The sequence below is a fragment of the Amyelois transitella genome, chromosome 25 (assembly GCF_032362555.1).
Source record: "Amyelois transitella isolate CPQ chromosome 25, ilAmyTran1.1, whole genome shotgun sequence".
Taxonomy (NCBI): domain Eukaryota; kingdom Metazoa; phylum Arthropoda; class Insecta; order Lepidoptera; family Pyralidae; genus Amyelois; species Amyelois transitella.
This window is the reverse complement of record NC_083528.1, coordinates 2,356,389-2,374,189: the sequence shown is the minus strand read 5'-3', so window position 1 is coordinate 2,374,189 and position 17,801 is coordinate 2,356,389. Positions and strand designations below refer to the sequence as shown.

The window sequence follows — 17,801 nt, the reverse complement described above, 5'->3', positions numbered from 1 at the left end:
TTAATAAAAAAAAAATATATTATTTAACAAGTCAATCCTTTGCAATGTCACTTGTGTTACGTCGGGCCGGTGAAAATTACTATTATCTGTAAAAATAGCCCAAAAACGTGCTGGTAAAGGCAATAAAAATGTGGACAGTGTCACTTGGCTATTTCGGTCCGGCCCAGATTGGATCCCGGCCAACCATCTCCACCGCGTTTGCATGGCGGCTGATAGAAACATACATGTTCAATTCACCTGCGTTCTTCACATAAAAAATAAATAAGTAAATAAATATGATCACGTCTATATCCCTCGCGGGGTAGACAGAGCCAACAGTCTTGAAAATACTGAATGGCCACGTTCAGCTTTTTGGCTTAATGATAGAATTGAGATTCAAATAGGGACAGGCAGGTTGCTAGCCCATCGCCTAAAAAACAATCCCAAGTTTGTAAGCCTGTCTCTTAGTCGCCTTTTACGACATCCAAGGGAAAGAGATGAAGTGGTCCTATTCTTTTTAGTATTGGTGCCGGGAGCCACACGGCATTCTTCAACCTTTTGCTTTATTTATTTTATCCCTTGCGAAGTAAACAGTACCAAGTCTTTGTGTTTGAAAATACATAGTCAGTCAACCTCTTTGCAATACATAAATAGGTTAAAACTGGCCACCTATAAAATATTATGAAAAAAAAGAATACATCGCGGGATCGTTTGTTTTTTGTTACTTTTTATAATAACCAAAAGATCATCCGAGTTCTGTAATTTAATGTATATTTATGTCAATGAGTCCTTATAATACAAGTTCAGTAATTTATCAACCTTATGTGCAGTTTTTCTTTATTTATTTCAAGTGTCAACCCACATTAAACATTTCAGTACTTTGAAAGACTGATAGGCCTCTTTCAGATGCAGGGCTTGTTATTCAAAAAGTTTCAGGGAGCTGGCCCATCGCCTTTAAAAAGAATGTGGAATAAATTTTAATATTTATAATTTATGGGAATGCATAGATATGTTTTTTCATAAATTATAAATAATTTTGGTTAAGGTTGTTTGGTCATGGAGAAGATGAATGAATACAGGTTGTTTAAGAATATGCCCACAAGAAGAGTTTAACTAGGGATGTTGGAAAAGGAAGGCCTAGATGAACGTACCTTGATCAAATCGGGATACTTGCATTCTTAAAAAATAAAATTAATTCCTTTGGTAACCTGTTTGCTACGAAAATCGTAGCGGGTCTACAGTGTTCGTAGAGGGATTGTAGCACTGTGGTAGCCGATTTGCTACGACGAATATACAAAAATTTGGTTCATGCATTTTTTTTAAATTTTATTTTTTTGTCAACGCTAAGAAATGTATCGAAGGTCTGAAATCGTTGAATTGAATTATGTAATAATTACCAAAGAAATTAATAATTCTATTTTTTAATTAGTCATTCGAGGTTTTAAATCTTATATGTCCATTTCGTATAGAACAGGCTTTTAACATTAATATATATATATATATACTTGCTGCCCCGGCAAACGCTGTATTGTCATATAAATAATATTTAAGAAATTTCTAGTAAAAAAAAATGTTAAGGGTGGAGGACAAACCACATTATCACTAAGGGGTATGAAAAATAGACACTGCCCGATTTTCAGACCTACTCAATATACTCACAAAGTTTCATGAGAATCAGTCAAGCTGCTTCTGAGGAGTACGGGAACGAACATTGTGACTCGAGAATTTTATATATAAGATGCAAGAGAACACTGACTGACTGATTGATTGAAATATCAACGGACAGGTCAAAACGCGGCTGGGTCTAGATATTTAAAATTTACCATCTAGGTTCCTTATATGGTCTAGGGGACTTAAGCTACTAAGGGATGATTTGTCGAAATTCTCGCGGGAAAAGTATTTAGCGGAATTCTTACTTTACGTGGGTGGATCTGTAGCAGTAATATAGTAGTGTACATGAATCATATAATTACATTGAGTATAAAGTATTCAATTCAATCCAAAGAAATCTGTAAATTTATAAAGACATCACCGATTCAACTTGAACAAACCCCGATAAAAGTTTTAAAAATGAAAATTAATTGTTTCACTTTACAATAAGCGACATAGATGGCGCTTCAGATAAACCTATTGTGTCAGTTGCATTGTCGATGGTCCATTATAAAATGAGCCCTCCAGTTTCCACCATCAGAGGATTTTCTGCTGGGAAGTCGTCGACATAAATATCGACACGGGTCTTTGTAAAATGGACGTTGTTAAACACAATAGTAAGTATGTAGGACGGTATCGGTGATAGTGTAGTGCTGGAAAGGTCGCGGTGACACATTTTGACATAATCCTAATAGGTTATGTATTTTATCAATTCAAAATTCATTAAGATTGCTGATAAAGGAACATAAGTTAGCACTGGTTGTTCGCGGCGAATTAAGGCTTCGCGAACACTTTTAGTAAAGTAAAAGTAAAAAGTATTTATTTCGTCTCCGTAGGCACAGAAAAATTACAAAAAATGTACAAAATATTGGTGGAGACTGGCGTCTGTTAAAGACTCAAGCCTGTGTAACAGTACGCCATGCTCTCACAGCGGTTGAAGAAGATTTTGATTTTAAAAAAATTGTTTATATTCCAAAAACTACTTGACCGACTTTGATGTCCCACTTGGACTTAAAAGTTGTATTGTTTAAATCATATAATATTAAATTTAATTAAAATCAGACTAAAGGTTCGTTACTAATCCCGTTACAAACATACACAAAAAAAATATTTTCGCCTTAAGTTTGATTGGTAGACCTCATTCTCTAGGTTGAAAATTGATATCTTAAACTTAGCTACATCATCACCATATGATGCTATGATTCTGGTTTGGGTGATCCAGGTATTCACACGAAGCGACTCCCATCTGACCTCCACAATTTTTCGTAGTAAATACCTAAGAAAAATTGATTTTTCTTGAGCAAAAAATAATATTAATTCGATTGCTAACCATTTCTCTTACGGCGAGGGAAAACATTGTGAGAAAACTGGACGTTCAGACTAACTTCATGAGTGATCATGCCCCAAAATGGTTTAGGATTCCCTGGAAAGGTTGCGGAGGTCTGACGGGAGTTGATTCGCTTAAAAACTTGCCTTACCACATCCATGATCTTGGTCATACGTGTGTCCCGGGCTCCTCTCCAGAGAGGTGAGGATGCAAGCGGGATAAAAGGCAGGAGGTAATGACAGTTGGGTCGGCCAAAGAAATTTGTTAGGTATGCCTAGAAATCTTATAATCTAAACTAATATTATAAATCTGAAGAGTTTGTTTGTTTGACCGCGCTAATCTCAAGAACTACTGGTCCGAATTGAAAAATTCTTTTTGTGTTGAATAATAAGGAGCAAATAAATAATGGAAAATGTGAAAATAACGGGGAAAATTGTTCACCCTTGAGGACTTCAATGATGCCCATAATAACTATTCCACGCGGACGAAGTTGCGGGCACAGCTAGTAAAATATATAAGTATTTAAAATTTTACCCGCAGATAGGTAACGCCTCAGCCTCCGTAGCGTGTCACGCGCGACGCTGTTTTTATCGCGCGGAAAACTATCGCTGCCCGTTTCACGTCTTAATAGATAGCCCAACTGCGATATTTTTTCGCGCGATAAAAACGGCATTGCGCGAATGACTTAGCTTAATAAATAACCTTTAAATTGTAACGCCAATTTTTCTCCATTAGTTTCCAATTAATAAGCATTAAGTATTTAATGTGTTTACGCCTGTTGGCGAAACAAATAAACAAACACCCGGGAACTGTGATGAAACAGGATTGCGTACGGTTTGGGCTGCGTGATTCAGAGGTGAACGAACTTCATGTAGGTACTTAGTAATTGAGATTAGATATTTGAACCGACGCAAAAGGATGGGTGTTTTAATGTTAAATCAATTTTAATTTATTTATCTCTTGTCATGAGAACGCAGCTTCCAAGTCTTTTCGAGACTGTTGGCTCTGTCTTTCCCGTAAGGGATAAAGTAATTAACGATTATATTATATGTTAAACTCGGAATTCCGCAACCCACGGAGCAACTGAGACCTAAAAAATATGAGAGAGGGAGAGAATGAAAGACAAAGTTGACTCTGACTTTTTGCCAGCCTTAAAATTTTATTACAAAGCTACATACATACATATATATAATCATATATATATCTCTTGTGGGGTAGACAGAGCCGACAGTATTGAAAAGGCTGATAGGCTGGTTGGCTTAATGATAGAATAGAATTGAGATTCAAATAGTGACAGGTTGCCAGCTCATCGCCTATAGGTAAGAAGAATCCCAAGTCAACAAAGACTAATTTACACTAAAAGAACATTGTTTTTATTTATTTATCGGGAAATGTGAATCAAATGACTAATTAAATTGGCATCCTTGAAATTCCGGGAAACAAATATAAAACGGTATAAACACCTCTGACAATACGCGTTAAAAGACATAAAAACTGTATTTTTGACGCGAATAAATAAATATGCGGCCATCTTGCCAACGTAACGCTATCTGTTGGCGAGAGGAGGAAGCTATTTTTATATACATTAACGTTTTAATTTTGTTTCTACACCCAATAATACAAACTGTCTAATACATATTCATATTTTTAATAAGAAAATTAATACCATTGAATCGATCTCCATGAAATTTTGCATATATAGGAACCTATAATAATGTGTGTGTAATAAAAGTGCCGTGTGGTTCCCGGCACCAATCCAAAAAAGAATAGGACCACTCCATCTCTTTCCCATGGATGTCGTAAAAGGCGACTAAGGGATAGGCTTACAAACTTGAGATTCTTTTTTTAGGCGGTAGGCTAGCAACTTGTCACTTCGAATCTCAATTCTATCTTAAAGCCAAATAGCTGAACGTGGCCTATCAGTCCGCTCAGGACTGTTGGCTCTGTCTACCCCGCAAGGGATATAGACGTGATTATATGTATGTATGTATGTATAAATAATGTGGAGTACGAATAAAGAGGGTTTTCACGCGAGCGAATGCATACTTATATTTATATTAAATCCCGCGGGCAGAGCCGTGAGCGGAAGCTTGTTCACTTAATAGATATGATAACGGCATTATCTACCAGTCGAACCAAAATTTTAACGCTTATGAAAAAAAAATGTATATCAATTGTGATAAAAATCTTTAAGTTTTTGTTTTATTTTATTTATTTTTTATGTATTTGTATTAATTACGACAAATAGTGTGACTCCTTAAACGCGGGCCGTTGAGCATTGTTATCGTTTATTCACGAACATGAAGAAAGTTAAGTACAAAATAATCCTATAACTTCCAAGGTTACGTCATGCCAACTTAGACCTTAACGGTATTTAATTAAGAGCTTTAATAAAAGCTCTAAGCTTGGGCGGAGGCTTTTAAATGTCAGGGGTCACCCCGCTACAGGGCCGGATTACAGCGGCTAACTGATTGACCTGGATGCGATCGTGTCAATGACTATGCTTTATATATCACGTCTTTTACCCTTACGGGGTAGACAGAGTCAACTCAATTGTATCATTAAGTCAAATAGCTAAACGTGGTTGATCAGTCTTTACAAGACTGTTGGCTCTGTCGACCCCACAAGAGATATAGACGTGACCATGTGTATGTATGTATGTATGACAGGTTGCTAGCCTGTCGCCAAATAGGAGAATCTCAAGTTTATAAGCCTATCCCGTAATTGTCTTACGATATCCGTGGGAAAGAGATGAAGTGGGCCCATTCTTTTTTTCTATTGGTGCCGGGAACCACACGGCAGACGACACGACAGAGTCAACAGTATAAAAATATAGTGAATTAAAGTTACTACTTACTACGTAAACTTATCCAATATTTTTTACTCTAGACTATCTATATCTATCTATAATTTTGTAATAATTTATAATTTCGTGCCGTGTGGTTACTGGCACCAAAAGAAATACCACGAGCAGCTTCTATCAGCTGCTTAACAGAATTGAGAGTTATTATTTTCCTACCGTAACGATTACTAAACTCGAATGAAACTGTGAAAACAAGGTAGTATGCATTACAATAAGTGGCTTAAATTCTGAATACAAAAGCAACAAACCTTATTTTAGTTTCATGTATATTTTCTGGAAGCGTTGTGGGAAATGTCATTGGCCTCAAATGGCATTTTAGTGCAAACGAGTTTGGAGCGGAGATGAACAGAATTGTAGGGTACTCACAAGCTAGACAATTATATATTTAAAATTATATATATACATATATATATACTAGCTGTCCCGTCAAACATTGTTTTGCCATATAAATAGTTATTAAGTTATTAAGTTATTTTAGTTAAAAAAATGTTAAAGGGTGGACAACCCTTATCACTAAGGGCTATGAAAAATAGATGTTGGCCGATTCTCAGACCTACTCAATATGCTCACAAAATTTCATGAGAATCGGTTAAGCCGTTTCGGAGGAGTACGGGAACGAACATTGTGACACGAGAATTTTATATATAAGATATGTATTTATATATTATATATATATATATAATTGCCACGTTACCTCCAGCCCTAGCAGTATGACACGCGCGCCGCCGTTTTCATCGCGCGAAAAATTATAGTAATACGAGACAGCGGTAGTTTTTCGCGCGATAAAAACGGCGTCGCGCTTGCCAGGATACGGGGGGAGGGTTATATTTTTCGCGAGTATCTTAAAATAATTACATAATATTGTACAAACGGCAAATTAAATTATCGTTATATTGTTCTTAGTTACGTGTCCATGAAAATAGTAACTTTCTTTAAAGTTTCTCGACTATGTTTTAAATATATTTAATTAGTTTCACAAAAATCATCATGCTGTAGATTGTATTTCTATTTAATTGGCCTCAAATGTCATTTTGTACAACGACGTTGGAGCGGATAGGTTCAACCTACAGGGTGTTCACAAACTATAAAAGTTATACTGAATCACATAAGCACGTGTGGTCTGTTTCATGGAAATATAATATGGTAACTTTTCTGCAGGCAACCTACTTTATTTATATTTCTCCCCTCTTTTGTTCTCCTTATTTCTTCTTTAGCGTTTTTTTCCTGAACATTCACTATACTTCCTACATACATAATTTAGGTAGGTACAAAAAAATATGTTTATACAATTATTTTAGGGCTTTGCTTTGTTTAATTTTTATATAAAAAAGGATATTAACATAAAAAGTTAATATTAAAAATTGATAATACATATCAAAAGCTATAATTTTCTTCTATTGTAATTCGTTTAAATTTTTGTTAAATTTCACCTAATTGTTTATGTAGTCGACTTTTACAAGAAATTAATATTTTTATATAAAATACATAAATAGTAGATAAGTACATCGAAGAATGTATGTACCTAATATTCTTCGATCACGCCTCTTTCCCCAAGACTTGGCAGAGACTACATCATTCCAGTTGCCACGATCCCTGCATAGTTTTTTCATTTCAAATATCAGACATCTGTTGTACTTGGTAAGAGGCGACTAAGGGTATAAACAGTTTCAGCTAGTGACACAGTGGTTCTTTCTTATATTTTTTCTACTATTTTGTAACTTCGCATACGAAATCTTGGTCCAATTATTCGTAAAAAAATTATTCAAATAATGACTATTTATTCCGAACCCCGTAGCGACACCTAGCGGTGTGCTTTTGTATCTTTACATGAAGCATTGTAGGTTATCTCATTAATGAGAAATATGGGTTGTCAAATTTTATTATATCAATATTGATTAACGTTTTAAGTTATTTATAAGTTATATGATAATGTTAAATATGAATAAGTCATGATATCTGGAAATATTTGATGTCATATAGTAGGTATCTTGAATTGACGAGCTTGCATGAAGAAAGTGATGAATGTGGATGAAGCCAAAGGAGTATTTAGAAATTATGACAATTGCAAAATCCAGTCTCTGCCTACCTTTTCGGGAAAGAGGTGTTAGTTTTTATAGTATGTATAATTTACGTTAAATTTGAACGAATGTAAAGTTTGTATTAAAGCATTTCTGATAATATATCTACCTAGTACATAACTAGCACATTATGTTTAACTACTTATATGTAGGTATATACAGAATCATATACTCAGTATTTTACTACCACTAGCTTTTGCTCGCGGTTCCGTTCACTTTAGTCATCTATTTCACATTTTTGCAATAGACATCTTTCATTCCGGAAAAAGTACAGTTCTCGTTACATTTCATGGGACCTTCTTCTAAAAGGAAAGAAAGGTACCCTAAGTGGTTTTCTTTTTAGTACTAACAGTGTGAGTGTATGTGCAAAAAAAATTAGTAAAAAATGTGTGGAAACGTTGAAATTGCTTTTGAAAGCACGTCTGTGCGGGACTTTATAATATTTCTGGCCGTGTGGCTGGACGTGTGGAGCTCGTTTTAATTTTATCATACTCACGTGTCCAGAGTGCCTCCGAAACTTAAATAACTATGAAACTAGCACCTTCACACGCGTAAAAAGCGAGCAAAACACATGAAAAACCAATACAATCGCTAGAAAAACTGAAAATTCTATGCGAAACAATAATGTGGTTCTTACATAATTCGGCGGCCATCGGGCGGGAACGCAAGCGATTATCGCCCTTATACACGACAGCTTTTAAGCTTATATATTCCATTTTCCGTGCACCATAGCTATTTCGGAGCTGCGCCGGCGACGAAGCAACCTTGAGAACGGGACGCACCTTTAATTTTAGCCGGTTAACCTACATACGGAACGAATGGAAAAGACTTGATCAATAAACCGCATGCGCCGTGATGGTTGGTTTTTTAACAGCGCGTGTAGATCGGCTGAACTGACTGAAGGCGGAGGCCGCGAGCGACTGAAGAGAGCGGCCTTATGGAGTACGCGCAGGCGCCCTGGGGCCTGCCCTACCTAACGATCGACGTTGCCAGTACATCAGAAACAGGTGTGGACTCAGATATTCTGAGACCTGGACATTCGACATGCGACTCTTTATGAACAGCCACTATTTGCTTTGTAGCGGGAAAAATTATTTTGTATTAACATTAAATTAGCGGATAGGTAGTTGAAAAGTTAAAAATAGACGTCAACTATAGAGTAATACAAGCGAATAAGATAATCTAGTAATCGAAGCAAGTTACCAGTAGCGCCACTTGTGGTGAAAATCGGTACTAATAAAAGCTCCCAAAATCATCGAAGCTTACTGTTACTAAGCGGCTACTAAAATATAACTTTTATCAATAACATCAAAAAATAAAATAAGCGGTTTCACAAATAGAATACAGTTGTATTATTTTTGTCCTATTGTAATCTTGCTTCAGATATTGAACGATAGCTTCTACTACCGCCATCTAGTTTCACTTTGAGAACCAATAATTTGACTTGTGACATCATTGAGAAAAAGTTTATCTAGGGCAATCGCATAGAGTAGGTCCATCTAGTGGCATTTTCCGGAAACCTTATAGTAGATGAAACAGAAACTACACTAAAAACTTAATAATGATAAAATTAAATTTGAAGTTTCTTCACTTAAAAGAGGTCATCGGAAATGCTAGAGAGTTTATTATGAAAATATAATAAGATCAGACTTAAAAATGAATATAAAAAACTTTATGGAAAAAGGCCATGCCAAGAGTGCCCAACAAGATTGAAGAATGTGGATGATGCAAGAGAAGTATACGAGGATGTCGACAAATGGAAAGGGGTGTGATACATATTTATGTATGTATATGTACATATTTTATAAATAAAAATGACGAGTTATATCCAGTTCATTTATTTCATTTAAAATCAATTAAAACTATTCCTTGGACAAGACGGTGTTTCATGTTTATACATAAACTTATGCTTATTGCCATAACTATACAAATAAATTTACATTCGTAACAAATTGTTTTAATGGTAACTTAAACTATCAATGTTGTGGTGTGAAATTTGTTTAAAAAAATTATTTAAAAAATGGCTGGCAGTAGGTGAAACCCTATTTCAATTTTTCCAGAATATGCATGAGTTGGAACTATTTGTATATCCGCGGCATAACCGCCTAAAAAAAAACAAAAACTACCGTAATTTCCGTTCCAGTGACAATTTTGTGTAATACTCTTTTATTGCAAATTGAACCCGAAGGAATTTACCCTACGATGACTTTTATTAGTCTACTAGCTTATACCCGCAGCTTCAACCGCGCAAAATTTGCGCCACCTACGAAAGAATAAAGGGTTTTTCGCAAATCCCACGGGAACCTTAGTTGTTACCGGGATAAGAAGTGCCCTATGTCATTCTTCAACATCTTATTTGTACGTCTTCGTCTTCTTAAATTTAAGCGCAAACTCTTGTCGGTGAAGTTAAGTGGAGCGTTCTCTATTCATCTCTTTTCTCTGTATTTTTTTTTTATAAAAAAGTTGAGCATTGGTTCAGTAGATAACGCGTGAAGAGACAACAAACAAACAAACTAACGCATTTATAATATTAGAATCATATTTTTCCACATTGTAAAAGCCTAGGTTGTTAATCAAACTAATGCACATAACTGTGAAAAGAGTCATCTGTGCATGGCGAAAGGATTAGAACCTATGCCCTTGGAACAGACACGCAGCATCGGACAGTCCAAATCGATGAGTTACTTTTGTATATACTCTCAAGTCTTGAACTTACTTTGGGGCTAGCCAATTCACATATTTATATATATATTTATACTAAATTTGAGTGCGCTTGACCTCAATTTGCCTGTTGGTAAGCAAGATGAAGATAAGGCGGTGCACGCAAGCTCAAATAGTGCCTATTCACTCTTGCCATGAAATGCGAAAGAGAGAGAGTGCAGAGTCTGCAGAGAGTTCTTCTACCGCTGTGGCAACTAAATATATTAGACCATAATAATTTCTTTATACAGCACTAGATAACAATTTATCTACAACATTAGAATCTCAATAAACTGATATCACATTCATTCAAAAATATACTCATTTATACCTACTTGAGACTTAATTATATAGAATCAACACTAGAAGGCATTATTCCATGTTTTATGTCGGAACATTTGAATGTAAAAGATACGAGGTTCGGCTCTGTAGATCCCGCTGAATATATATTATAAGTATATTAGTAATAATTTTAGTATGCCAAATATTTTCTCACAGGCCCAACTTATTCATTATATGTTGCCATCTAATGTGAAATATTTTGAAAAACCCTGATAGGTTGAGCCGTTTTCATGTTGCAAACGGTATTATTGATGTAACTTTAAAGTATTTTTAAGGGTTAATATTTTTCTACTTTTGCAGTCCAGGTTTCGTCACTTGACTATGTGAATTACTTAAATCATCATTATAACGTTATATGCAACATTACTATTTTGAATGTTGCTGAAAACTTGATGTATCCAACTCAAGTTAAAGATTTTTATGTATTTATACCTATATTCTTCAAATAATTTGATTTATTTGTTCTAACTCATATTGAAGAATCATTATAATTTTTTTCTCTTTCAAATGTTCCAACAAGAAACAACATTGATTGCAGTTTTATTATATACAATTATACAGTTATCTACAATTACTTCCAGCAGTATTTATACTATAAATAGCAAAAATAATATCATCTCAATTTCATGGTGTTTTAGAGGAGGTAGTAAATAAACAGGTCCGACATTAGTTCCAATATTTTCATAGCTATTTATTATTTTTATAAGTACACGATTCTTGAGATCACGTACATACACGTATCATGATACATATTCACATAGCTCACTTATTACACTAGTCCATTATTTATTTCAATTAATGTTTTATAAATATACTAACTTCTATTAGGGCCTCGAAACTACCTTAACACTAAGCAATTGTTTTATTGTACTCAATTTATAATCTATAGCTACACGTATAGGTGGTGGCTTTTGGTTTGTATTTCTGAAATATTCAGCATTTCTCTTAAGATTTTAGGAACAATGATTGATATATATTCATCTATGTTTAGTTTATTGACTCAACCATTTTGCGAAGTCATAAATTTTGTTACCATGAAAGCATGGTGTTTCTTTTGTAAATTTGCAAAGATTGCCTAATGTTACCGAACTGACCAATTAAAAGTAATTTATTTCATTCAAGTAAATACTTGATGAATATTTCAGAAAACGCTAAATTGTGATTTAACAAACTATATCACATAATATTACTTGCTAACTGGTAATTTCACAACTGTTAATAATACAAAATATATATTTACATAGGTATACCATGTCTACAATTTTCTAGGAGCAATTCATAAACCGATATGCTATCTACTTATAGACAGTCTATTATAACACCTAATTCCAAGTACCGATTCTCTCAATGTCTATACTAATTAAAAAGAAATTAATTAATGAGCATGCGTTCAATACAATGTGTATTTCAAAAATATTTCAATTGTAAAAAGTGATGCAAATCATGATAGTAATTTATAATGTCGTCAATAAATAGGTAGCAACATCAAAAAATTAAGGCTACATCTTTAACAAAAGTGTATGCCATGGATATTAATCCAGCTTTATTTAATTTTCATAATTAATCTGCTAAAGAACTTAATTGAAGCTTTCTTCTTCAACACGTATACACTCTTAAGCAGGCTTTGGTGAAATCAGCCTTAGTTATAGTAAACCTTATTTATTAGTTCGAAAACACCAACATTCAATTTATTGTCCTGATCTAATAAAATGGTGTCAAAGTTTAAAACGATAGTAGTAATTGCAATAAATCACATATTTGGGCACATATCACAGACTGAGGCACTCCCAAATGAGAGAACCACTCCTACATAAATTTAATTTTCGAGAGAGCAACAAATGTTCAGAATCATCTAAACACGCTCTTCATAAGATATCTTACAAATAAAATTAACAGATTTGCAAAAGTAATCTGCCGTTAATACTTTCAATATGTCGTCTAGTTATACTTATAAAACATTGGCACCATTCGATACTCCTGAATAACACGTACTAAAAAGACCATTTCATTATTATACACTCCATCGTCTTTAATTTCTAAAATAGGACATTAAACATGAAGTAAAAATTGACATTTTTGTCAAAATAAACGATCGATTACCAACTGACAATATTCTTGGACAAAGTCTACGCATGTAACTTTTTGTGCAAATCTAATTGGTTCTACAAGATGACTTCTTTCACAAAGTATCTATCTAAGTCTTCATAAAGCTTTGAACTAATTTAAATATATTTTTTAATTCACTGGGCGTTACTCCCGTACTGCATACCGAAGATGGACAGGATGACAAAGGCCAGGCCCAAGAAAACGGAACCGAGGAGGTCCCCTAAAGCTGTGAGGTATGGAATGGCTGCGTTGTCAGGATCCTTCTTCTTCTTCCACATAAGGTGGATGAACATGTATGCGAGGTATAGAAGGACCATTACCTGAAAGAAGAATACAATTTTAAGACACATATTGACTGTTCAGTAAAGCAGGAATTAAGTCATAAAATTGAGTTTTTAAAAAGAAATCTTAATAATAGCGAAGTAATTATGTAAAAAAAAAGAAATTAAAATCATTCGATCAAAAATAAAATTTCGTCCCAACAACTAATTTTGAAAAATGTTATATGTATGTAATTTTAGTCATAATTCCAAAAATAATTACCTGTAGCAACGAACACATGACGTATGTGATCCCGAAGGCCGGTTGAATGGTGACTACTCCTTGGAAGACGAAGTCCGCGACAATCATGAAGATGATCTGACCGAAGACGGCCAGCATCAGCAGCATACGAGCCACCTTAGCCGCTGCAGCTGAAAAGATAACCAAACTCATTAAAAAAGCGTAAATAAAAGTGTAGGAATATCGGAAAAATTGAGATTTTTAGAAATAATAAGAAATATTACGGGCTACGTACTACAAGAGAATGGAACTCGTTAAATGGAAATATAAAAAAAAATGTGAGGGTTCTATAAAAAAAGATATGGAATTATCTTATAATTAACATTACTTCTGGGTTCAATTCCCATAGTCATTTCATACATTTCTACACATTAATTTTTACACATTTGTCTGTGTTAGATGTTGTTGGTTTGAGATTGTATCCATTCGACCCACAACACAAACTCGAAGCTGTTGGCATTTAATCACTTCGTACCTATAACCTGATGCTCCGTGTAGTTCTTGTCGTTTAAATCTCCCATCGATATCGTATAAGGCGACTGAGGAAATAGGCAAATTAACTAGTGCAGCATACCATTATCCAAAATGGTTTCGTTTCCTTTGAACAGGTCCCGGAGGTTAGACGGTAGTCGCTTCGGGTAAGAACATGACTAACGCAATCCAATCAATTATCAAAAGGCGCACGCGCGGTTTCTCTGCAGAGGAGGAAGAATATATTTTACATCCTGATAAAAGAACTTACTTCCAAAGAACAGTGTCCTCCAGGGCCATTCAACTATCCTTGTGTTTTCAGGCAATACGCCAGGAATCGCCGTTTGGTGAAGGTGTGTCGCCAACCTTGAAGACTGCACGCAGACCAGGTTACCACCGATTCCGTTGACGATTGGTTGGAACACTTCGTATCCTGGGTACTGGTCGACGGCTTGGTCAAGGACGATACCACCAATTCTGTAGAAAAGATTATTATTACTGTTAGGATGAAATAAAAGTGAATTTATGATTGTCTGCCAAATTGAAGAAGACGTTTCCACGTGGCCACGATGGCCCTGCCAATAGTAAACCGCCAGAAAAGCTATGGCAGATTTTGTCAGTATTTCCATAAATCTGGTGAATTATGACAAATTTTAAAATTTCTCATCCTTTCATATTATATTGAGTGGGACCTCAATCTTCTGAATGATTTGATCAAACATAATTCAGATAATATTAGATGACAGGGTTATCATTATCTATTTTAACAAAAAATGGTCGTATGGATCCCAATCAAAAAGCGAACCTCAGACCCCGATATACATAGTTGCAAAGGTGAAACTGGAAACAATACCAGATATGACCAATTGATGACTTACCCACTAATGAAGAGTGCCGAGATAACTGGAGTCCACCCAGTGGTCAGCACCTTCTTGGTGTACTTGTTTCTGTACACGACGAACACCCACAGGGGAAGCAGACTATAGTAAACGCACATCAGGACTATGGGCTGCCATAGTGATACCTCTGTAAACAGAAATAAAACATATTTATTGTTGAATACACAAAATAAAGAAAGAGTTTGTTACGTGAGAGAAACGTGTTGAAATGTTTGTTGGAAACAAATTAAAATAGCGGGTTCAAATAAGTAAATTAAGGGGTTCCTTTTTGACTTTTTTATTTTTTACGGCCTCTGTGGTGCAGCGGTAGTACGCCCTGTCTGTGGTGACACCGGAGGTCCCGGGTTCAAATCCCGGCCAGGACATGAGGAGAAAAGAACTTTTTCTGATTGGCCTGGGTCTTGGATGTTTATCTATATAAGTATTTATTATAAAATATAGTATCGTTGAGTTAGTATCTCGTAACACAAGTCTCGAACTTACTTCGAGGCTAATTCAATCTGTGTAATTTGTCCCGTATATATTATTATTTATATTATAACCTTCTAGTCTTAGAGACTTTCTACGAAGATGAGTTAGTTAAAGTAGCCGAACAGTATACTTTTAACCAACTTGGGACAAAAAAATTCAAGTTACCTGATCTATCTATGCTGTGTGGTCCTTTCAAGTTGGAATTAAAAGAAAAAAATGCGTTATAAGTTTATTGCCTTCACTTAAACTTCATAATAAGAATTGAGATGACCCAAGTATAAGTAACAAATGTCGGAGAATGGAATCGGTTTTACTTATTACGTTATTTTATAACATCTGCCACTGCCTTATATATATTGGAAAAGATGCTTGAGAAATACATTCCTCTAACATTATTACATTCCTCTTTAAAATACTTGAAGGATCTCCAATTCCACTCACGACAAAACCGATCTTGATGTTAAACTACAATTTTATTTTCCCAATTAAGACTTTTATTAAAAATTTCCAATCTGTCATTATCTGAATCTCAATTCCATCATTACGTTAGCGTAAAACATTCACACAAAAATTGGTAAGTAAAAGACCAAGACACTCACGTATCTGCTCGTACATATACTGCGCAGTGACAGCAAGCACTGAGTTGCTGACTATGTCCCCGATGGAGGCGGCTAGGGGGGTCGCCACGTTGTCAGGGTTCACCTTGAACTTGTGAGAGCCGTAGATCACCATCACCATTACGAAGTCTGAAAACAATGCGATGAAATTGTTAGACGAGACTTGAATAAGATTAATATTAGTAAGAGCACAGAGAGAGAATGACTGAACTCAGCAGTTAAGGTACCGTTTTAAGTTGGTTAATATGTTAGGGGTAGATCACATCTAACGCCTATTTACTTTTAAATGTTTCGGATGCGAAATGATTAATGTAAAATAACGGTTCAACCAGTAATAATATCAATTTCCGGCCAGCAGAGCATTGACATGCGATAAACATTTATTTATACAGCTGTTTTTTAATTGTGTTATTTACATTAAGTTTATGTTGTACAAGTTGCTTACTTATTTCTACAACCTTTTTAAGAGTAGTTTTATAATGAAGAAAAATTTTGCTACACTATTTCCTCATAATTAACATTAAGGTTAGTGACAAAAATGAGTTAACAAATAAAATATTTAGGACTAAAAAAATGTCACGAAATGATAAAATCGTAAAACATAAAAATAAAAGGGTTCTCTCCTTAACCCAATGGTAAACTGTTAGATAATGGTATTAGCATTAAGTACGCCTATTGTTCTTAACAAATTGTAATTGTTACAATAAAGAATAAATAAATAAAAAATAGAAAATATTACCTTAAATAATACAAGTGATGGCGGTAATGAACATAACCGAGGCAATAAACAACATGACATAGGTGAAAATTTAGATTAAGGAAAAATAGAAAGTTAAAATAACAACGACAAATACAAAAATTCTTAATCGATGAAGATCTTACCTAACACAAAACAAGTGGTGGTGGCAGTGAAGACGGCCGAGGCGATGATCAACAATATATAGTTGCCGTTGATTTGTCTGTCCGTGATGGAATTGACCACGATGGCGAATATCGACACCACTGTTGATGCAACTATTGCTTGGACCTGCAAAAATAAGAAAGTATTAGCTTTTGCACATGGACGATTTCTGGAATGGATTGTTTTGGAAACATTTCTTTTGTTGTTGTATCTCTTAAATTTTAAGCTTCTTCTTGAAGAGTTGGCGTATCATATTTGCGAGATCAGGTGTTGCCACTGATAAAGAAACTATGCTTTGAAAGCTTTTATTTAAAAAGAACCTTCAGGGGTGTTCTTGCAAATGGTCAGAACAAGATCACCAGAAACCGACGAGCTTCCATGTAGAGAGAAAAATTGTGGATGAATCGAAAGACTTATGCAGGGATCGTGGCAATTGGAAAGATGAGACTATATCTGCATGCCGCTCTGGAAGAAATGCGTGATTGTATCCATGTAAAAGAATGACCTTCTAATAGAAGGCTCGTTTGAGTTTCAATTTTCATTGAATAACAAAAGAAAAAAAAAATTTCTAAATTTATCAATTAACTTTTGAGATCCAAAAGATCCTGATAAACTAGACATCAACAGAGTTAAATTCTAAAAAACCAATACAAAAACTATTGGAATAATAATAACATTGAGCCTAGTTATGTACCGTGATATTACTGTCCTGCTAGTGTCAATGATCTTTCATTGTTGTTTCATGTATCGTTATCAAGTAATGCAATTGAACTAACTAATAACATTATTACAATCACTGCTATCACGTTTTATTTCCACTGTTGCACATTGTAATT

At 34.8% G+C, this 17,801-nt stretch overlaps 1 protein-coding gene across 2 annotated transcripts in view; it reads right to left on the bottom strand.

The window, feature by feature from the left end:
• Positions 1-9,719: 9,719 nt before the first annotated feature.
• The window catches only part of LOC106142781 (solute carrier family 41 member 1), a 50,335-nt gene continuing 42,253 nt past the window's right edge, over positions 9,720-17,801 (bottom strand). For both annotated transcript variants that reach the window (XM_013344683.2, XM_013344684.2), the window contains exons 7-12: positions 16,947-17,091; positions 16,047-16,193; positions 14,956-15,103; positions 14,349-14,554; positions 13,589-13,737; positions 9,720-13,365 (exon numbers count right to left, since the gene is read on the bottom strand). In XM_013344683.2, coding sequence (XP_013200137.1) covers positions 13,180-13,365; positions 13,589-13,737; positions 14,349-14,554; positions 14,956-15,103; positions 16,047-16,193; positions 16,947-17,091 — 981 coding nt within the window. In that variant the 3' untranslated portion in view covers positions 9,720-13,179. The remainder of the gene's footprint in view (positions 13,366-13,588; positions 13,738-14,348; positions 14,555-14,955; positions 15,104-16,046; positions 16,194-16,946; positions 17,092-17,801) is intronic.